Source organism: Tauraco erythrolophus, chromosome 1 (assembly GCF_009769465.1).
Source record: "Tauraco erythrolophus isolate bTauEry1 chromosome 1, bTauEry1.pri, whole genome shotgun sequence".
Lineage (NCBI taxonomy): Eukaryota > Metazoa > Chordata > Aves > Musophagiformes > Musophagidae > Tauraco > Tauraco erythrolophus.
In genome coordinates, this window is record NC_141465.1 from 32,272,275 (window position 1) to 32,295,187 (window position 22,913).

Here is a 22,913-nt window from a genome sequence, read left to right on the forward strand (position 1 = left end):
AGCATCAAAGGACAGGTGTTATACAGGAACATCGGACTGAAATGCTTTACTACAGCCTTAGCTTTTTGCAGGCTAGCAGGCTGCAATCCAGTCACATCCTCCTCTTTATGTAGGAAAGGCAGAAAAGGACAGTGGCTTTTCTCAGAGCTTCTTGAGAACTCCTTTACCGGAGTCCATATGTGATGGTTTCGGCCCCAGACCTAGTACAGTTCAAGCAGGACCAGATGGATCAGCACAGAGTAACTGAATCAGGGGACTATGTAGACTGACAAGTCATCAGTTGTTGAGCAGGTATTTCTCTCTTATCTCTCCCCGCCACACCCATTGCTCTGTTCAAGGGTTAACAGCCTGGGAGCCTCAGCAGGGTCCCTCTGCCACCCTTTGCCCCTCTGCTAGCAACACTGAAATCCAGCCTTAGAGAAATACCCTTGAAAACAACAGCTCCTGACAGGCCCTGGTGCAGGGGTACCCGTGGTGTGTCCATATGAAACCAGGCCAGCCTTGTCCCTGAGCGGGAGTGAGCTCGCCTCACCAGCAGAAGCGTGCTGGAGGGGGATGTCTCGTGTGGGATGGAGACCTGATTCATGGTTTTCTGAGCAGCAGCTGGGTGTGACTGTGGCAAGCTTTGGGATAGCTGGGAAAGGAAAAGGACAGACATGGCTTTGCAGCACTACTCAGCGTCCCTGCCCCTTTGGGGTGGCTGGCCCTAACGGCCCATGAGGCTATTCCAGGTATGGGGCTCTGCATCCTTGTCCCTCCTTTGTCTATCAGGCCACCATTTAGGAGTCAGCTGTCTGGCTGTTATGCTCCCATGGACTCATTTGCGCTTGCACAGTACACCAGCCTTCACACCACCAGATGCAATGTCTGAGACCAAACAGGAAAGGGGGAAGGTCACATCCCTCCTCAAGCGATGCTGGGCAGCTCCCTGGAGTAGTGGTGTGCTGGCCCTTACAGAACCTGCTCTGTACCTTGTCTTCTCCTAGGCAAAATGCTTGTTCTTCACTCGGTGTTTTGCCTCAGTAGGGAAGGCAGCGTGCCTCGACTCCTGTAACGTGGGTCATGAGGGCCCACGCTCACTGGTCTTCACCAAGGCGTATTTGGCTTCCCACAGACCGAAAGTGATCTGATTGAGGAGAGGAGTAAGACCTCCTTGGGTCTCTGAACATACTGAACCACTCAAAGATGAGGATTCTCAACTGATCTAAAATTGGTACTACACTTCCAAGTGGCAGGTGTTATTATTTAATGGTCATAATGCGCACAAAAGAAACCAATGTAACTGTTTTATTATACATATTTGATTAAAATAAGTATCATGTTGTCTTTAGCAACTGTAACTTGCAAGGATGGCTGAAATGCAAAACTTCACTTCGGCAGTGGAAGATATTTTCAAGAGAATCTTTCTCACTTACATGAATGGCTGGAGGAAAAACATGACGGAGACGGAGAATAAATTGCAAGCCAAGCTTGATGCTGAAAACTTTGACTATGTTATCCTCTATTTGATGGTGATGATTGGGATATTCTCTTTCATTATTGTGGCGATCTTGGTGAGTACTGTGAAATCAAAGAGGCGAGAGCACTCCAATGACCCCTATCACCAGTACATCGTTGAGGACTGGCACGAGAAGTATAAAAGCCAAGTTCTGAATCGGGAAGACCTCAAGTGTGTGATCCATGAAAACTTGGGTGCAAGGGACAAAAAAAGCTCTGGATCACCTTAACTTTGTGGGAACACCAGCCATGAGGAAATCATAAAGCCACGTGCAGGGAACTTCACTGTGATTAAAAATAGCTGTGAAACTGTTAATTAAATTTATAGACAGGTCAATGTGTAACGGAGAGCTGAAGAAATCAACACCATTGTTTCCTATAAGGACTTTGGCACAGCTGCTCGGGGAACTCCCAAGAAAAACACGATTGTGCTTTGCTTTCATATTCTGTCCAGGAAAATAAAACCAAGAGAATGAATAACTTGATCTTTTTAGCATTTTTGAAATCCAGAAGTAGATCTGGATGTTCTCACCTCAGAATAACTGTGAATTATTGGTCAAAAGTGCTGATTTAGATCTAAACTGTATGACTTAAGCCTATCTTAAAAATAACTTGAAAACGTACAGTAAAATATCAAAATCTCCATCTATTGACTGAACAATGTGTTACGGTATGAATCATAGAAAGTAACCTAAACCTACACACATTCATGCCAAACTATTTTTTTAATGATCTGGCTTCCATTTTTATTTCATAATTCATTGGCAGCAAAGATTGACTCATGTTTTTTTAACAAGGCCTGTTTTATAGCAGAAGAGCTGCTAAACTAGTAGTCTCTTCTAGGAGCATGTCCTGGTTGTCCAGGGTAGCTTCCAGAGGTTTGTCATCTGTCCTCAAGCCCATAGCTGGCCAAGCTGTTTCTTCTGGTGCTCCTTGGTTCTCCAGAGCAATCTATCTGAGATGCAAGCTGGGTGATGGAGGCGCTGGTAACATCTCATCAGCCAGGGCTCAGCATAAACCACTGAGATCCTGCCTTGTGGCTTTCACAGGAGGAATTCCTATATCCAGCTATCAAGCCTGTCCCATTGCTGCGTTTCCTTTCCCACGCTGGGTACTGGTTTCTGCTGGTTGGGAAGTGGGTTTTCGGGATGGTTTATCTTGTCCTATGCTGCTAAAGTACCACTACGCTGGTCCTCAGGGAATAATTAGAAGCAGAACCGGTGATACTTCGAATATCAAAACATGCTTCCTTTTGTAAGACTCTGGGTTTAGCTCCTATTCATGTTGCCAGACTTAAATTGCTTAAGCTAAAAGTTCCCATGCTGGCTGCCTATCGTGTGGGCTTGTTGTTTGTTTTTAGAAATTTTTGGCTGAAACACTTCGGCCATGTCTGGCACTGCATTTCCTAAAACTTTCTTTCGCTCATGTTAAAAAGAAATGAAAAACAAAAGGGCTTCTTTTGTTGGGAAGCTTTGGCTTGTTTTGGAGACTGGTCCCGAGATTTGGCACAGCAGCTGCTGTCACGCTCTGGACGCGACTTTTGTGGGCACAGTAATAAGCCTTTGCATAATCCCAGTCCGTGAGCACCGGAGACTTGTCAGGTCCCGCCACAGCCTTCTGCTGAGCCTCTCCCACCAACCGTGCCCCCTTTCCCAGACGGAAAGCACGTGTTGCCTCGCTTGCCCAGACGGCCTGTGAGTGCCTGCCAGCTCCCCCGCTCCCACCATGGCTGTGCTCCGCACCCGGGCCCCGCGGGCTGGTACAGCGCCGACATCGTGGGGCACCGAGCGGCGGTGGGACCCTGGGGCCACCCGGGCCGGGGCCGCGGCCACGCTGCAGTCACCGTGCGCCCCTTTCGGTACGGTTCGGCCGGAGGAGCACCCCGGAGAACTCGCCCAGGCGCACCGGCGTCCCCAGCAGCGCACCGACCCGCTCAGGCCCCGCTCGCCGCCGAAACCAGGCGGCAGCTGCTGCCGCTGGCCCGGTCCTGCTCCCGGTGGCGGGCAGACGCCGTAAGGCTGCACGGCAAAACTGAGGATGGCGACCTGGATTGCTTTGCCTCGCACCTACCCCTCTGGGACATGTGGGACTTGCTTTACCTCAGAATTATTATTTTTTCGGAAGGAACAAGGGGCTACTTTATGCTGCGGCCTCAGGCGGCGGCCGGAACGCCGCGGGCTGGCGGGACAGACGCCGGCAGCGAGGCGGGGCGAGGCGGGGAGCCCCGGCCGCTCCGCCGGTCCCTGCCCCGGCGGGCCCCGCCGCCGCTGCCGCTCCTGGGAGATGTAGTTTGTCGCGCCCTCCCGCCCAGAGCCATGGCCGCCCCGTGAGGTAGGAGACGCGTTTCCAGGGACTTCCCCCACACCCGTCCGTGGCGCGGCCGTCCGCGGGGAAGGGAGGCGGGAGGCGAGCTGGCGGGGGTGGCCGAGCCAGGTCGAGCAGGAGCGGGGCGACTCCCCGCCCCGGCCCGGTCCGCTCTGCATGCGTTGCTGCCTGCCCCTCCGGCCTGCTGTCCGCCAGCCCCGGAACCCTCAGCTCCCCTCAGCCTTCTCCTGCCCGCCCTGCCCTTCGTCCTGTCTCCCTGCCTCCCTCGTCTCCCCTTCTGCCTGCCCACCCCCCTGCCTGCCTGCCGGCTCCTGGCCAGCCTGCCTTCCCTGGCCTGTTTTCCTGCCCCCTGGCTCCCTGCCTGCCCCCCTGCCAGTCTGAGGAGGCGGTGTGAGGTTTTGGAGCTGCCGGGACACGCTGGCTGGCCATGAAGCGCAGGCAGGCCTGAGCTGGTCATCTCCCGCGCATGACTGCAGGCTGCCATGCACGGCCCCCTCGGAGTGCACTTTCCTGTGTATGAATTTTCCAAGTTTTGTTGTTTTCTTGAACAAAACGGAAGCAAATAAGTAAGAAAGAGGGATCCGACGTTATCGTTTGTTGGAAAAAATCTTTCTCTCAAGCACACGTGCGGGTTGCTGGATGTGCTGGGCACTGGTGCTGCAGGGAGCAGGAAAGGTGTTCACGGCAGAGCTGGGGTCGGGGTGGAGGCAGGGGAGACTGCCAGCCCAGCAGACCCTCCTAGGCCAAGGTGGTGACAGCAAGGGAGGGCCAGCAGCTTGCAAGGACTCTGGGACGTGGCTGAAATGATGCCCTGGGATCCATGGAGGAACGGTCTGATGTGCCACTGACATTTTTGGTTTTGATTTGATTATTTTAATCCAGGTGCCGTGATTGATACATCCCATCTGCTCTGTTTTTATTTTCCAGAGTTTGGAGGATGTGAGGAGCTGCCAGAGGAATCACTAATATTTTCATTTCTGCTTCTTCAGGTATGAAGATCTTCTATGGCTTTATGTTTTTGGTTTTTCTTGAATTGGTGTTAGTTTAGGAAATTCTTTATCAGTGACACTAGTATAAACTGAGTGATTACACAGGTCTTTTTATGTGGAGCAATGTCTTGACCCACCTACACATAAAAGCTGTAAATGTGCACAGGTCTGAGTGCTTCTGACTTAATATAACCGCTGCGTCTTGTGGCAGTGACTTGTGATGTATTCTTAGTGCACCAGCTCTGCCTCGCAGTTGTTTCCACTGTGTTTCTCTGCAGCCTTTGGGCTTCGCCATACTACTGTGTTTTCCTGTGATCCAGTAGTCTTTTTTTTTTTTTGAGAAGGAGGCTTGATCTTGTCTTGCAGATGCTCAGCCTGATGCATCATGCAGTAGGTCACATGTAGTGGTGGATCTTCCAGTGACTGTCCATGTGGGAAGCATGCATTTTGCTTCCTGAAATATGTGCATTAAAGAAAGCTGCAATAAGAGACAGGTGGAGTGAAACTCTTTTTGTAGCTCAGGACGTACTCGGCCATCACTCCATTTTAAATGCAGTCATATAACCCTAGTAGTAGCTCGCTACTTTCTGAGGCCTTGTGACTGGTGACTTTTATAGCTTTTCACAAAGTGGATGAGTTGGAGTTGCTCAGAAGTCCGCAGCAGACAAAAGAATATCTCAAGTCTCATTTTGTTGAGTAGATGGAGTTATTGGCAGAGTGAGTGAGACTTTCAGCCAAGACAACTCAAGTGGGTTTGTGAGTGCCCAGATGCCTGTGTAGATGTTTTCTGGTGCGTGCCGGCCAGTTGATACTCTGCCGCTGCATAAGCAAACAATGGCGTGAGTGGCTGGGCTGTGATGTGGTTGCTGTGGTGGACTGGAACTGTAATTCAGTGGCTGGGAGACCTGGATTCAATTCTTTGCTCTGCCACAGACTTCCCATCTGACTGGGGCCCAACTCCTTAGTCTGTCTGGGGTGGTCTGTGTTGCACAACACAGCATTGTGCAGAGATCCTGGGGCTGGTATCAGCCGAAGTTTAGCTCTGGGACTTGGTGCTCCCCTGCCTGAGAGCTCTTTAGCTCTGCTGAGGACATGAGCCTCTAGGGCTGCATTGGTGACTCTCTCCAGCTGCTTTGGACCCAGAAGACCTCACAGCATTTGCAGCTAACTGAGGATTGCTAGTACAGCATTGAGGTGTGTGGTACGGGCAGACCCTCTCTTCCTTTCCCATCTGCAGTAGTTTAATCTGCTTCACAGAGGAGATCTGAGCGTAAATAGGATAGTGATTGTGAGGTGCAGTCATGGAGAAGGCCACCAATACGTGTCAGAGTGATATCGTTTTATCCTACCCTGCACAGGAGTGTATGAGTACATGACGGTTAGATTTTGGAGATTCTGTCACAGAGTCTCTGGCAGGGCCTCAGACGGAGCGTAGAGCTCCTGTTTCTTTCTCACGTGGCTCAACATGAGACCTCCTTTCTTGTGAGTGAAGGTAATAGTGACCTTCCGTGGGGCCCAGTCTCCGTTCCCAGTAGCGCTATGTTTGTTAAGGGAGCTTGCATTTTCCTGGGGAGCGAACAATGCCTGACTGTAGATGTGTTCTCAACTCCTATCTGTGCCTTATCTGCCTCCGAAAAGGCAAACATGAAACTTAAGCTGTTTATTAGCCTGCATGCTTTTAAGATACCACAACCTTGAAAGTACAGTGTCTGAGATTTTTGCTTCTGAATTGATCACCTCAGTGCTAATTGTTTTTTTTCAATTGTAAAGTGAATCCTGCCTTTTTCTGTCCTTTTCCCACTTTCTTCTCCCTGCCCTATGCCCCAGCTCCAAACATATTTTTCTGTCCTGGGGTTTCAGCTGCATTTGGTAAGGTCTGGATCAAAATGGTGACTGGAAGTGTCAAGAGGCGAAACGTGGAGAAGCGCTTGACCACCAGAGGCTGGTGGCACAGGATGTCGGTAGGCAACATGGAGAGAACAGTGGCTTCCTTGCTCAGTTCCAAGCACAGAAGACACTGTGAGGACAGACCATCAAAATTGTCAGCTCTCACAGGAAGCATTTCAGATCAAAACACCGCTTTTCAGAACAAAGGGAGAATTTCTTTACTTCCCATCCTTTGTGACTTCAGTGCAGCTACTCCTGGTGGATACACAATTCAGGCAGATTCAGCTGAGCTCCTGTCTCAGCAGAGCAGAAATATTACAGAAGCGTTGCGCTGAATGCTTAAATCCTTGACTCGCAAGCAGGAGCATTCACAGGAGTGCACACTGTCGTACACATTGTACGCTGCTTCTGGCTGGTGGGACAGTACCCTGCAATCAGACCCCACAGATGGGCTCGTGTAACGTTTGCTGAGCGTAAAACTTTTTCTGTAGGTAAAAAATCACTAAGCCCCCGTTTTCAGCATCATATGCCAGATGCTAGCCTGTCTTTGAATGGCTGAATTCTTGCCTTTTTACAACGGATTGCAAAAATGATTCCGACTGAAGCGCAGAATTTACAGTAATTTAGGAGAAAAGTGAGGACTGTGTCTGATGAAGGCCCCACCCAAGTCAGCATTCTGAGATGAGGACACCCCAGTTGGGCAGTGGAGTCCCTTGAGATCAGGCCAGCCGTGTGTAACTTGGGTTTCATTGAGAAGCATGTAGCCATCTGAACTGTGAACTAAGAACCAGATTCTGCTCTGATATGGGATTTTTGCTGTGACCATCTGGCAAAGGACTTCAAATCTTAATGGCTGCTGAAATTCTGGAGGAAACATCAGAAGTTAAAATGCCTTTTTTTTGGAGGTGTAACACTACTGACTCATTAGTTCACAGCTGCCCTGATGTTTTCTCAACAGGAGAAGGGAGCTGCACAACTCAGGATCAACACAGTGAATACTGAATGACAAATGTGTTGGTCACGCCACTGCTTCAGCATAGTTCGATCTCAGTAACAGAGATCTCCAGTGGTGTTTCTCTGTGGGGATGTTTCCGGGGTGGCCTCTCCAGGGTGAGGATTTTGCAGCTGGGGGAGCAGGAGAGAAGAGGACTCTCTAGGTGGGGAAACGAGGGTGTCTGTGAAGACGCTGGCTGAGCACCGCAGGAGCTGCAAGAACATTTACTTGACTCCCTGTTTCTGAAGAAAGGTCATCAGCAGCTTTTGTGGTGCGAGGGTCATTTATTCAGCTCAGATGCTGTCGAAGGTTTAGACTACGCTGTAGAGCTTCCTCCTGCTTTTCGACAGTGACTCTGTTGTTACACATACAGGAAACACCTTGAGGGGATCAGGCAGGGAAATGTGCTTAGTTTGAAATCCAGCAGCTGAAATGGTGTCAGCACTGGTGGAGCAGCAAGCAGAGACTGGAGGGCGGTGTTGTGGCTGTGTGCTGCTGCCTTCAGCATCCCCTCAGGCATTTCTCAGCCCCCAAGTTCATCTCTGAAATGTACATTGACCACTCAAGGGATCCAGTGAGTGGTTGGTTCACTTCTGTGTTATTATGGGCTGTGTGGAGAATTTAATTTATTAGTAAATCAAAGAGAACTGGTAAATGATATTAGATACTAGGATTCATTAGACATTCAGGCTCTGAACTGATGGGCAGATGGGCTTAAAAACCACAAGACAGCTCTTCTGGGTGCACTTCTGTCCGCTATGCCGCAGACATCAGTGAGGCGGTGTGATGTGCACACGTGTCAAGCTTTCCAAAGCAGCCAGTGTTGTGTTTTCGCTTGGGCAACTGCTGGGATGTGCTGCGTGTGGTGGAAGCACAGCCTCCGCTCTGCGCAAGTGTTGCACCTGCCCAGGGCCTGTCAAACCCCTGTCCTTCAGCAGCACGGACGTTGCTCCTGTCACTCAGCTCCAAAAAAGGCCCGTGTAGGTCATTCCTGAGCTGTGTGGCACTGATGTACTGCTGGTCACTGTGCCGAAGATAAGCTTGTCAGAGAGGTGCAGGGTGGACATGCTGAATAGAAACAGATTGGCTAATTCTTTCTTAATTTCCATTTCTTCAAGATGCTCCTGTCCCGCTCTGTGCCTTTAGAAGTGTGACGCTCGGTGCTGGGCGCAGCCTGCTGCGGGACAGACAGTATCATCGCGCAGCCAGGATGGTGGCATTTAACTGGAAGGTGAGGTTGTTTCACATTCATAAAGTGGTGAATTTCTGCTCTTTCAAGCAGATGCATGTGAGATGTGGCTGGGTGGGTCCTGTGTTCAAAGATGGTTTCCTTGCCTAGGCGAAGGTTGTGTAACCACCACACTCTCTGCACCTCAGGGACAGAGCACTCGTCGTTGTCCTTTCTTGCCATACATGCCTGCACCTTGCGGACTGGCCCCAGTACTTGCTGTTGGAGCCTCACACTTTAGACCTGAGCGCAGTGCTGGTAGGCAAGCTCTACTCTGCCCACCTCTGCTCCTCCTGGCTTTCCTCTTTCTGGGCTTTTCTCCAGCTGCTCTTTCCTCAGCTCATTCGTTACTGGAGAGTGTTTTCTCCACTATGTCTTTTAGTGTATTGGGGCCATAAACACTCTGCAGAGTGTGTGTATAAGAAAAAGAAATGTTTGAGCAAGTACCTCATGCATTAACAATTTTAACGTGAAATCAAAGCATTTATCAAGAAAGCAATGCTAACCCCAAGCCTTGGCTTTACTGTTCTGGTATTGCAGAGCTGTGGTTTAAAGAGATTGCTATTTTTAATACGTGGGGAGATTGACAGAGGATGATGATTTTTTGCAAAATTAAAGGGGAATGGCCTGATGTCAAAGGTAACATGCAGCTTGTAGAGTTCAGCATTGTAAAAAGACCCCACTTGAGACTCTGATTTGTAGACTTTAAGGGGACACACTAATGGTGTATGGATACAAGGCTTTTTCTAAATTCAGTAGTTTGACAATGGCCAAACAGCTTTTTGAGGTGCTGGAAGGCCTGCTAAGGATACGGGGAGTACTGGGAGGCTTGCTGAGGGGGAGCTGGCACTGTGGGCCTGCTGTGCACACTGAATGACTGGACTGATCCTGCTGGCCAGGTGCTTTGAAACAGTGGGCTGGGAAGTTCATGTACCTTCAATATTCTTCTGGAATTGACATCTTTCACTGAGTGCCTGTGCCACCCTTGTTATATTTGTATTCGAAATTCACAGTGTTACCCATTTGCATTTGTCTTCCACTCCATGTGCACTTACAGTGGCATGCTTTTATAACACTATTATAATATCGTGATACATTGAAATATATTGTGCAATTTCAGTGGTTACAGGCATTAAAAACTCCTGAAACTGAATCATTAGAGGCTGTGAGTTTTTTACATTTTTTCCAGTTTAAAGGCATTTATCTATGCCTTCCAGATCTGGGCAAGTTGCAAAGCTATCAGGGATTAAAATTTCTAGTAGCACAAAAGTGTCTTTGGTGGATCACATCTGATAGCTGCTATGTACCAATCCATGACTCATGTGAGGATTGTTCCACTTTTACAATTGTCCTAAGATATTCAGCTCTTCCCCTTTTTCAGCTCCAGACTGTGCCAATATTCCATTTGCTGTAAGGCAAGCAAAAGCAACAAAGACCTGTTCAAAGGGGCTTCATATACAAACTTGAGTGAAGTGAACTTGTTCTTTCTCCTAGACTTACCTGATCTACCTAGTTTAAAGTTTCCTGCAGAACAAGAATGCATGAACAGACGAGCATTACCATTGCTTTGAACAATGCTGTTTCTGTAGGACACTGTATAGCATCCCTGTAGATACATTTTTAATTGTCCAAGTGTTCCAGTAACTGCCTAAATATATTATTTTGCATTTCAGGCTTTGGAGAATTTCCCATTGCTGATGTACATTTTGGCAGCTAAAACATTGATTCTTTGCTTAGCATTTGCTGGAGTAAAAATGTACCAGAGCAAAAAAATTGAAGAAAAACTGAAGAGGGAACGTGAAGAGAAATTGAAAGCAGAAGCAGAGAAGAAGGATGATTGAAGAGTCTCTCAGGTATAGAATTTATTCGACATCCTGGTGTTTGATAATGGCATTGACATATTAATCTTGTGATGTTTTGACTTGGATACGTTTGGATTGTGCAATTAGAACTATCACCAGTATCTGAGTTCTTGGAACATTTGTCTCCTGTGATGTTTCAATGTATTTGCACACCCATATCATGCCCATTCTTTGTAGGAATTGCCGTTTTCACCAGAAAACTTGACAGCCATGCTTCATGATTTAGGAGATCTTAGCAAAGTATTCCTTTTCTGCTCTTAATCTCCCTGAATTTTTTATGCCCAACCAATTGCACAGGAAGTCCTCCTGCATAAAGAGATGGTTAAATTGGGAAAAAAAATGCATGAGAGGCATGCCAGACAGGATGATACAATAAGACCTCTTGGCCTTAAGTCACAAAATTAAGATAGAAAAGAACCAGCCATTCCATATTAGTTAAATGCATGACAAGTTGTATATAGTTTAGCTGGAAGGGCCAAATCTCATGCCACGAAACTTCCCAAGGTAATGGGAATGCTACAGGTTTTGCTGTGTAACATCTACCATATATACCTCACTGAGAAAAAACGGACATCTTTGCATAAAAGACCAAAATGAACATTACAAAATTTCTTAAAGTTTTGGGTTTTCATTCCCTGAGTGCTGAATTTCTTCCCTCTGTTTTCAAAGTTTAAGCAATCATTGCCTAACTGGATCAAGTCCGTTAGCAAAGTGAGTACTGCCTAGTGCTAAGATTATATTCCCTGCTTTGTTTGCTGTGTGATTTTTGTATCAGTTTGTTTCACATCTTTCTGTTCTGCAGCAAAATGGGAATTCTATTCCTGCCTGCCCTTTGTAAACTCAGTGGGAGTTTGATGTAATGTTACTCTTTATTAAACTAAAAAACCTACTTTCCCCTTTTGAGGTCATCACCTCACACATGAACAGAGTTTCAGTTTTTAGAAATGTTTACTAGTTTTGATTTCAAACCTATCACTGTTTTATTTTGTGCTACAAGGATTTGGAAATTGTGACTAGAAATGAGGCCCTGGATATAACCATGGGAACGAAGTGGTTCATTCGCGTAGGAAAAACAACAAGAACAAAGGTGGTTTTCAGTCTCCTGTTTACATCAGATTGAGGACTTGTCTCTGGGCAGACTTGTGCCATTTAAAACTTTTACTTTAAATCAGTTTCGCTAGCCCCTGGAAAATGGTGTGAGAACACTTCTTTCTGGTTTTGCAGAATAAGTCAAAGCTATATGGAGTTTTATTGCTAAACAAATGAGAGATGGGCTGCCCTGCAAGTGAGCAAGCCTGCTGCTTGTAAGGAGGAGACCATACCGTGCTGTGTGAGCAGCGTTGGGTCCTAGGGAGTTCTCTTTGGCAGAGTCTGTAGCCCAAGGGATTGCTGCACCAGGGTAAGGAGCTCATCCCACAGGGTCTCTGTATCCAGCATGTGACGTTGACCTTGTTGAATGACTGGCATTAAAGCTTCTCTGATTTCATAGAAAATACCCTACTTGCCCAGTCACCCAGTGTCACCTACCAGAAGCCCAGTCTGTCCTAAATTCTGCCATCTCTTGGGCTGTCAGACATGTTTTTCTATAACGGGATTGTGAGAAGGGGTGACTTCTCCTACCCTAAAAATGTTCTCCAGTGTCAGAGCTGTGATTAGCTCCAATTGCAGCGTGCCACGTGGGCAGGCAGATTTAGCCCATGTGCTGCCAGCATATCATGCCTGCTGTTCTCACTGCTGTTTCCCCACCCTGCAGATTTTCAGACACTTGGCAGCTTGCGTTGGATTCCTTTCCTGGGAGAATGAAGCCTTCCTGTAGATGAAGGATGTGTCAAAGGAATAAAACCCTTGAGAGTAACATTCACGTAAACCGTATCTCAACTTTTTATATGTACAGCAAAATATCTAAGCCTCTATTTATGCAATAAAAAATCCTTTGTAAAAAAAAAAAGTAATGGCCTTGGTTGCTGCTTACTCAGATGCTACAGTTATTGCTGCGGGGGAGGCAGTTTTTAAAGATTGGCTGGTTTTAAAGAGAAAACCACTCTGAATCCATCATGGGTGTGTTCGAGGTTCATGGACAGACAGAAGGAAATGGGGAGGGCGCTCTGCAACTTCTGAGCAGCTGCTTCTTGCAGGGGTGTGAGTCTGAGGCTTGCGGGCCCTCTCTTGAATCCAGATGAACAAACCCAGGAGAGGAGTTTTTCCAGGCAGGTCTGTCTTTCTCAAACCACTTTCCGCACCTAGGACTTCCTTAGAGTAATGCAAATCACAGTGTCAGTATGAAAACCTTTGGGGAAGTTTCATCATTTTGCTCTGCACAGTATCTGAGAACTGTGTATGGCTCTCCACTACTCGGCCTATGAAGCAGAGAGGGTTTTTGTGGTTTGTTGGGGTTTTTTTGTTTTTTTTTTTTACTGTTGCTAGCTATTCCTACACGAGCAATAACACCAAATCCTGGAGGGTGAGCTAACTTGGTCAAGGTAGGTTAATCAACAGCACAGATTTTTTTAATAGAAATAAAGGCTTAGGCACTTGTAGCAGTGCCGACAGACACGTTTGCCTTCACATTTGCCGTTGTGTTTCCATTATAAAGCACTGCCTAGATCCTTGGATATTCTAGAAGCTAAGATGAAGCTGCAATCTGGCAGTGGAGAGGAGGAGAGGTGGAGGGCCCTTGGAGAAGCCTTGGGAGCCCAGCAGGATGTGGGAGGCCTCAGGGACGGCTTGCTCCTGCCCTCTCCCTGCCGCTGTGGGCTGAGGTGACTGCTGTGGTCACACCAGCCCACGCTGCTCACTGTCTGTCCGGCATGTGCCACCTGGCTGAGTTTGTGTGCAGCTGATACGACTGATCCTCACTTGGAGCTCTTGCTGTGGCGGAGTTACTCACCAGGAACTGCAGTGATTTTTTAAAATCTCGCTGTCCATATGGTCACCTTGGTGACTGGGTAATGTAAATATTGCAGAAACCCATTCCTGGGGTAGAGCAGTATCCTCCCTACGGCAGCCTCAGGGCTGCCAAGCTAGGGAATACGTAGTGCCAGTTGTAAACCAGCAGTTTCCTTCTACGGGAAGTCATCATCTGTCACCTGTCTATGCAAAGGTGGAATTGAATGGTAGTTTAATTAACTAGCTCTGTGGTGTTCAGAGAGAACAGGCTGCTAACCACCTCCATTAAACAGCTATTGAGGGAAACTGCACCAAGGTACTTCCTTAAGCCACACGCCCAAACTTACCAGGAAATTGTCAGGCCTGGGTAATGTCCACCAGCTTCAAAAGTAAGCAATGTCTTGACTCCATGCAGTCACCGGTTACCTTTGAATATTGGCCTCAATCTAGATTTTTTTAGGCTCTCAACCAAGAGTAGTGTTTTCTAGACCAACAGTAATAACGAGGTTTTTTTGTGTGTTTTTTAAACTGAAAGCAGAGGTATTTTCTACTTCACTATGGTTGTTCTGTAAGCAGAGTCAAAGGTACACAATCTCCCTTTAAAGCAAGTCATTTAGTATCAAGGCAATTGGGCACCAACTGGGAACCATTTAGCACCCAAAGTAATCAAGACTGGCGTTAAAATCTGGGGGCCCTACCTTGCCAAACGTGTAATAAAGGAATTAATGCAAGGAGCCTCTTTTTTGTCCCTGGCTTGAACACAGGAGAAAGCAGCTGTGAGGAGTCTCCTCAGAAGTCCTCCACATCACTACCTTTTTGCCTCTACAGCCAAATCAGAAAACCTCTTTGTATGTGTGAGACTTCAAATCTGATCCAATTTGGCTGCTTTTTTCCTTAACTTCAGAGCGGCACTGCAGCATAGATAACCCCTAGAGCTTGTGATGGGTGTCGCAGTAGGCTGATATCCTAGGGTTTCCAAAATAAGAAGAGATCTTATCCATTCCCAAACCTGAACCAATATCTGTTCTGTGACATATCAGGCTAGAATTTTGATCTGTGCTAGCCCTGGAGAGGTTGCAGCAGGTTTTTTTACCCTTGGGCATCCTATATGCTGCAGTTGAACAAGAATATATGCTGACACTGGGGGGAGACAGCAGCTCAGATTTGTTTCAGTTTCTTGTCCAGAAAGCAGCTGGGGACGTCGAAGTCTGGTTTCTTACTGAAAGAAGGGTTACACAGTTAGTCCTGGCAAGTTTGAAAGAGGAATAGAGAATTCAATTGAGTTTCTTCAAGTGAGAGGAGGCGGCAAGGATAGAGACCCTTGAAGTGCGCCGTGTGTGAGTGTGCAGCTTGTTAGCAGGGGATCTACACAGGATCCTCTTGTAGATGTTCCCACTCCAGAAAGTGAACCAGATCACACTCTTCTGGTGCCCACAGGACTACAGAGTCTCTCCTTCTCCCCTGTTCCATAAAATTACTCTTTTTAAAAAGAGCATTCGTGTCGTGTAGATGGGCAGCTTAACCTTACACAGTACGTTACTTGCACAAGTCTTTCGCGGTCAGATGTTGTCATCGTCACCAGTGCCAAGTGTTAAAGACTGAGAAAATAAAAGCATTACTGGCTTTTAAACTTCTGGTGTTTGCACCTTTAGGCTTTCTTCTACTGACAGGAAGGCCATGTGTTTTTAAACAAAAGCCAAAATCCTTGTGTAGTAATAAAGAAAGAAGCTGTTGGGATTTCAAGGGAAAAAAAATAATTGCTCACAGATTCTGAGATGACTTAAGTGGCTGCTGGAATAGGGCTCTTCCAGCCTGAAGGAGCTCAGTGACTGTGGGCATCTGTAGTCCTTAAAGTGAAAAATAAGTGAAGAAGCATTCAATGGGACTGTTTTCTCATTATCCATTTTAGACTTTGATTGAAATGAACTCAGCTTGAGTTTAGTACCACTGAGCGCTTTTAGTCTGAGGGCCACAAGACTTTTACCAGAAACACAACAGCACTGGTGCTGAAGGAAGGCAGGGCTCCCTGAGCAGTGCTCCAGGTCAGGAGAGATTGTTGCAAGTCAGGGAGCTATATTTTGGGCAACCTGGTGTAGTGGAGGATTTCTCTGTCCATGGCAGGGGGTTTGGAACTAGATGATCTTTAAGGTCCCTTCCAACCCTAACCATTCTAGGATTCTATGATTCTATATGTTTTTCAGCTCTTCCAAGAGCCTCACTTGCAAACAACTATTTCCAACATTTCCTGCCTCACTTTTTTTTCTTGGGGATCAGCAATTCCAGCTGTTTTTTCTGGCTTTTCTCAATAAAAGCCCTGGAAATGTTCTGTCTGGGCTAGAGTCCTTCACGGTTCTTCTTGATTTCAGATTTAAGCTGTGACAGTCAGCATCTCTGCCTGCCTGCTGACTGTCAACCCCCTGGCCTGAACTCTGGGCAAAGAGGAGTTCTGCAGCAAACTCTCATGGCCCCCTTTCCAGCTCTGTCATGGGAGAAACCAGTAGAGTTTCAATCTACTGAAACTCACTTGTTTCAGCCTTCACCATTTCTTCAAAATTGCTTCCGAAGATGCATCAACTTGTTGTGTCCTGTCCCTATTTATTATTTACTAACCTCAGCCTTCAAGTCAAGTTTAGTGAGGAGCTGATAGACCTCACATGAAGGAGCTGACTACCCTGTGAGAGTCTTGTGTCCGACATGCTCCTGATCACATGGAAAACAAATGTACAACCCATGTGTGTGGAGACAGATCAGGTAAAATTTCTAAAACCTGAGTTTAAGTTTCCCACCGGACATGTGCCAAAAGCCATTTTCAGGTAGGATGGCTGTAAGTGACTACTTGGTTTGAGGACTTGGAGGTGACTGAATGTTTACTCACAACCCATGTCACTCCACAGTTTGGCTTTGGCTTTTGAAGCTGGTTTGTCTTGGCTATTGAAGCAAGCCCAGCATATCATCTAGGCTCGGCTAGACCGTGATTGGCATATGTGTCTACCAAACTCGGGGATAATCAGAGCACCAGCTGGCCCTTCTCCAGCTGATAACAGAGATACTCAGTAGTTGCTAGAACAGTTATCCACATAGCAATGGACTCATATGTTCCTGTAGAGAAAGAATTTGGGCACAAATAAGTGATTAGGCATGTATTCATGTGTGTCTCCCTATGGCATCAACTTCTCCCTCTTTGTGATGAGAGAGGTGTTGAAAATGTCTGTGTGTACCAGCATCAAAGGCTGCCTAACCACAAGACTGTTTCCAGTCTGTCCAAAGGCTCTTGAGATGGCTGTCACAGAGCGGAGAATGTATATAGCTGTTTCCTGTTGATCACTAGAAATACAGCATAAGTGATTTATCCTTTTTTATTAGTCTCTTTTTTCCCCAAACTTCCTCATATCAGTTGGTTTTGCTCTCCAATGCCTCAACTTCTAACAGTGTGGCACTTTCCCAGTCTTATGGCTCTTTTGAGTTGCTTTGACTGGTATTCCTCTGGTGTAAACTCAGGCTCATTTCCTGGCTTAGTGTTTCTCATTGATTTGAGGAGGCTTAAAGCTAACCAACAAGACACTGACAGTTAAGTGCAGTTTGAGTCACATAAATGAGTCTGGCTTTTATATGTATTGATTTTCCAAAAGAGTTTTCTTATTTTGCATTTCTTACATAGAACATTGTTCCTACATCCCTCCTTTGTGCATTTCTCGCCCAGTGCACTCCAAGTGCATTTGTCCCATCTGTACCATGGGTTACAGCATGCTATCAGGACAGAGGACTTGAAAATAGGGAAAAAATGTGTTGAGCGAATCATTACAGGCCTGCTTCATGAGCTGGAGGAAAATAAATGTTTTTTTTCCATGAAGACGAGGCTTGGAAAAGCATTTAGAAGTAATTAGTCAATGAGACATCATGAAAATTCAGGTGATTTGCATTCCGGCTAGCTTACAGCAGAGGGACATCTGTTACAGCTTCTTCATCAACATATGCATTTGCATCTGCCTCTCCTCTTTATGCAAAGATACTTTAATTGTTTTATTCTAGTGGTGCATTTCAGTCACATGGAGAGAGTCATGAGTGGGAGCAAAGAGATTTGCTTTGACCTCCTGCAATGGTCAAGTGTACTGAGCCTCGCTACAAGAGCTATTGCCAGCAAACCTCATAAAATAATAGGCATTCAAAATCCTACCAAGAAGACATTGGACTCCTGCATGCTATTTCAAGTGCTCTTGAATAAGGTGCACGCTATTTGGTAACATCCTCCTATTAGCTTGTTTAGTCATATGTTAAAGGAATTGCTTGTCATCCTAAATTACCAGTTGAGTCAGAACTGTATGAGCCACAATATTTTTCTTCAGCACAAAGGGTTACAACGTTTTGTGGAAAACATGGGTTGTAATTACCCTTACGCAGCAGCAAAGGGGGAGGGAGGAAGAAAGAAGACGACTCATCTCAGAAGATTTTATATAAAATATCAAAGTTCATTTGATTTCAGACTCTTTTTTTTTTTTTTCCCTTCCCGCAGGTTTCCATACACATTAAGCAGGACTGGGTAGAAAAGTTTTGCCAGTCCTCAACCTCCCAGCGGGAGGCTGGGAAGAGTGAAGGTGTTTAGTGAGGCTTTCCCAGCCCTTTCTAGGGAAAGGATGTTTTTCCGTTGCTCTCTGGGAGATGTGGCACCAAATGTTTCCTCTTTCCTCATGCTTGTTTCCATTAAACTGTTCATGGAGGCTTCACCCTCATTTTGCCAAAGAATACAAAACAGGAAAGACTGATAAATTCCTGTAACAAAAATTACTTCCTTTTGATACTTCCTCATTGCTGAAATGGATGGAAAGCAGGTGATTCTGTACCTGATCCCATGGACTCCACTGTGAATTAGGGATGGCAGAAGACACTCCCTACAAATGAAGAAGTGTTGCAATGAGGCCCTAAACCCCTAACTGCGTAAGCCATGGCAGCAGAGACCAGTAAGGCTGAGCTGCGGTGAGGCAGCAGTCTGGGACTCTGCTCCATTCAGGTTTGGTCTCGTTCTTCTTCATGTAAATCCAGAACACAGCAATGAAGTCATCGGGTTTGTGCTGATTTGACTACAGCGCACTGTTACTTCTCCCCAGTAGTACAGTGCAATGTCATCGGGTGAAGGTAAACAGTCATTGGGAAAATGGGGTGTGCATCATTTGTTTCTTAAGAAAACCAAGCTACTGTGCAATTACTGCCTATCCTTGTGGTAAAGAGGCACCAGATCTATTTCTTTCCTCATGCTGATTTCACACGGCTTCATATTCATCGATATTTAGTGGAGCAATTGCTGCTTCAAGGCAATGTGAAATGATATTCAGGGCCATGATACCAGGTCAATAAAACATTCCTGCTCTCTCCAGTCTCTCCCCTTTTTCCTCCACTCTTTCCTCTTTGCATTTGAAGCACCTAATTTTCCATTCTCTGCTACATCCATACTTGTAAAAAATGAGCAGATGTTTTTGCTGATGAATATGAAGTTGAGAAAAGATGGTTATTTTTCTCTGTATATTCACATCTCAGCTCTAGAGAATTGCATGCGTGGATTCTTCTGAAGGTAGATGAGACTCCCTTTTTTAGATGTCTCTCTGCCACACCAAATTACAATGCTCATTTAGATGGTTTCCACACACAGGAGAAAAACTGCACAGATTTGCCTCAGTGCATTGAAATGTTTTAGTGAACCTGTGAATCATCTCATAACTTACTTCTTTTATGTTTTTATGGTCTTAGTTCTCTTAGAAGTACACCATAAACACATACTCAGTAACGAGCAACACAGAGAATTTAAGTTGGGAGCCACTTACCAAAAACCAAGAAAGTTTTCAACGAACTTGAAAAAACCTGCTGTTAAGAACTACTACTTTGCAGCACTCGTAAATAATCTTTTGAACTCAATTCCATAAGAAGCCATTACATCTCAGTAATCGGTGTCATGGGTAAAGAAAATCTCCAATGATGAGTGCCATATTTTATCCTGCGAGACTGAACTCTTCAGGCTCTGAAGCCTGAACCAGCTACTAATTGTTAGGCTTTAGAAAGGAACTTCGCTTTTAGAAAGATTTCTTTTACCTATCACTGAAATGTTTATTGCAGAGCGCTGATGGAAGCAAGGTACTCGGTGTAATGAACGACTGAGCTGACATCAGATATTAATGTGTATATGATGAGAAAGTCACATTAAATTCTTCCAACTTCTTTAAGCCGTGGACTCTGGCGTCGGTCACAGTCCTGCATATTCCCTGCTCAGGAGCAGATGTCCCACTGGGGTCAAAGACAGGCCTGACCTACAGAATTCATTTTTCAGCCCAGTCTTTCTCGTTATTAAGGGCATTTACATCCAAGGCACAGTCTCATAACTCCCGTAACAGGAATTTGTGCAGAAGGCCAGCTAAACTGGATCTTAGGCATGCTTTGGCCCATTTTTGTGAAAAGGCAAATTAACTGTCCCTTCCCAAAGCAAACATAGCACATACCAACCTAGTCCTGGAACACATCTAAAATAAAACATTTAGATTTAAAATTATCTCTTTTATTAATGCTATTGACATGGGGTTTTTTAGGTTTACACCCTTTGAAGGAAAGGGCTCAGCAGAGCTGGAGCAGGGTAACTCTTTCAACACCAATCAAAACACATTTGAAGTTTGGCTGCAGGAAGAACCATTTAAGAAAGTGTGTCAAGGTAGTAGTTCTCCCATCTCTTCACTCTGTCAATCACTATCTTCCATTTGTTTGGGGTCATCTTCTCTATTCCTTTAACAATCAAGTCACTGAAGAGGATACACCTATAGGAGTGAGTCCTCTCAATAGACCTCAGGGCAAAGTCCTTCCTGTTATTTATAATAAACCATTTCAAAAAAGACCAGACAACATCCATAGGATAGAGACAGTTGTAAGATGAAGGCACAAAAAGAAGCTCATGGCCGTTTGCTCTAGCAACTTCAGGGCAACACTCGATACTGGTCATGTAGATCTCTGGTGGAACTGGCAGCCGAGTTCTTGTCTCTGGCTCCTTGCCATCTTTTGCCCCCATGTGTCGGCTGCGTTTTATCCCTCATCACAATTACGCACTTCCCATAGGAGGCGGTTAGAGAATCACACAACTCCTGAAAGACACCATTCTGCTGATGGATGGGCAGATCACCTCTTAGCTGCAGCTTGTACCTCCAGGGCACCCATCCTTGGTGGCTGCCAGCATGAACAAGTGTCCATACCGGCCAACGCAGGCTGGCCTCCTTGGCTGCTTTTTCTTCTGTTATAAGACTTTCTGGAGTATCTGTTTCCCCTAAAAAAACGGTGTTGAAACCATTAAGCTGCAGTGTCCTCAGAGCTCTTAAATACTGCAGGCACTGCCTCTTCGAAGTGTCATCAAAGAAGCCCCTTTGAATTATGTGCTTGAGGAGCGGATTTGCGAAGTGCTGCATGCTGGTATCTCAAGGCCCGTGCAGGATGCTCACAGAGCTCACAATATGCCCGTTGCCATGGTGTTACCCCAACCACCAACCAGCGGCAACACCACCAGGGGCTTCCAGGTGGCACATCAAAAGGCATCTTGGAAAGCAACGGTCCCATCAGGCTGGGTAGGCTGCAACTGTGCAGCTAGCAGCTTCTGGTCAGGACGTTGCTCATCTTGAACATCACGGTTCCTTCTCTCACAGCACTGAGTGGATGCTTGGGCCCTGTGTACGTGTGTGGGCCAGCCAGGCACTGCTGAAAGGGGTCCAAAGGGATGGGGATGTGGAGGAAAGAGCTGCCCAGCGTCAGCATGGAGAGTGAGCCAACACCTGAGCTTTGAGACCAGTGGTAGAAACCATCCTCTCCCTCCCTGGCAAGCATGTGGCCTCATGGAAGATGCGGCATTGAAATCCTCCCAGGTGGAGGAGGCGGCTCAACCCCAGGTGTCTTGTTAGGGGGGGAAGGAGGACCTCTGGACCCCCACATGAGTCTCTCTGATAGGCGGGCTCAATTGTGGCAGCATTGCGAGGTGATGCCTGGTGCCCGGTGCCCAATAGCATCATAGAATCATAGAATGGTTAGGGTTGGAAAGGACCTTAAAGATCATCTAGTTCCAACCCCCCTGCCATGGGCAGGGAAACCCTCCACTACACCAGGTTGACCAAAGCCTCATCCAACCTGGCCTTGAACACTTCCAGGGACGGGGCATCCACAACTTCTCTGGGCAACCTGTTCCAGTGCCTCACCACCCTCAATGTAAAAAATTTCTTCCTTATATCTAATCTAAATCTGCCCTCCTTCAGTTTAAATCTATTGCCCCTTGTCTTATCACTACATGCCCCTGTAAAAAGCGCCTCTCCAGCTTTCCTGTAGGCCCCCTTTAGGTACTGGAAAGCTGCTATAAGATCACCCCGGAGCCTTCTCTTCTCCAGGCTGAACAGCCCCAACTCTCTCAGCCTGTCTTCATAGCAGAGGTGCTCCAGCCCTCGAATCATAGCACAGCAGCCCGTGCAAAGTCCACTGTGCTCAGCCTGCCCAGCTCCAGGCTTTGGAGGAGGGAAGGAATAAGTGACACCTCAAATGTCACTTCAGGGTGAGGTATTTTTTGGTATAGTTTGGTTTCTAGAATTCCGCTAGCTTCCCACTTTGTGCACCGTGTCTCCGCTTCGGGCTGGCCCTGCTGATGAACCCCTGAGGAACCCACGTTGAACCCGACACCAACACCGTCACCGCCAACAAGGGCAAGCAACAACTTCAGAGAAACAGAAGGGATTATAGGGAAAAAAGAAAATTGCTCACGTGGTGTTATGTGAGCAAACAGGCTGAAATGGAGGTCAGAGCAGAAGACTGGGCAGGGACCACCCTGCTGCCATGGTGAGTCAAACAGGAGCACAGGAGCTCGTGGCACAACGAGGGCTGCAGCCGACTTGGGGAGAAGGGGAAGGTTGTGGAGCAACAGAAAGTGAAGACTATTTTGACCCATCTGGTTGCTTATCTGTCCCTCTTCCTCCTTCCGGATGCACACGCAGAATTTTACTGCAGGAACGAGCTTGTCAGCACAAGGCTGTTAAATTGCTCACACTTAGCGGTAGCTACAAGGCTGGGAGTGAATGCCAGCAGCATCGCCAGCCTGCCAGATGGGGCTGAACAGCACAAACGTGTCAGTCCCTGATGACGGCATGTGTTTCCTTGCCCACCTTTGAAACTGAGATAGCCCACAGTCCATGTCATCCCCTCTGGAAGAGTTTTTCTTCCCCCTAACACAGTGGGAAACCGAAGTCAAA

The 22,913-nt window shown here is 46.7% G+C and overlaps 3 protein-coding genes across 7 annotated transcripts; 2 read left to right on the top strand and 1 right to left on the bottom strand.

Moving 5' to 3' along the window:
- Positions 1-1,349: 1,349 nt before the first annotated feature.
- KCNE2 (potassium voltage-gated channel subfamily E regulatory subunit 2) lies at positions 1,350-1,727 on the top strand. The gene has a single exon (XM_009989094.1). The coding sequence runs from the start codon at positions 1,350-1,352 to the stop codon at positions 1,725-1,727; it is 378 nt and encodes a 125-aa protein (XP_009987396.1).
- A 2,070-nt stretch (positions 1,728-3,797) lies between these two features.
- SMIM11 (small integral membrane protein 11) lies at positions 3,798-12,698 on the top strand. 5 transcript variants are annotated; one of them, XR_015223036.1, is made up of 6 exons: positions 3,798-3,828; positions 4,750-4,811; positions 8,811-8,923; positions 10,594-10,773; positions 11,452-12,181; positions 12,536-12,698. XR_015223036.1 is itself a non-coding variant. In XM_086631949.1 (6 exons), exons 4-5 carry the CDS (start codon positions 8,903-8,905, stop codon positions 10,759-10,761), a joined length of 189 nt encoding a protein of 62 aa, XP_086488075.1. In that variant the 5' UTR covers positions 3,798-3,828; positions 4,750-4,811; positions 6,672-6,772; positions 8,811-8,902; the 3' UTR covers positions 10,762-10,773; positions 12,536-12,698. The 5 variants fall into 5 exon arrangements, 2 of the variants coding, with proteins under 2 accessions (XP_086488075.1, XP_086488065.1); XR_015223038.1 differs by having other exon boundaries at positions 11,452-11,493; XR_015223037.1 differs by having other exon boundaries at positions 12,007-12,181.
- Positions 12,699-20,338: 7,640 nt separating this feature from the next.
- C1H21orf140 (chromosome 1 C21orf140 homolog) lies at positions 20,339-21,098 on the bottom strand. Its single transcript, XM_009982142.2, is given in 2 exon segments — positions 20,339-20,714; positions 20,716-21,098. Coding segments are annotated over 2 exon segments (759 nt in total).
- Between the last annotated feature and the right edge of the window lie 1,815 nt (positions 21,099-22,913).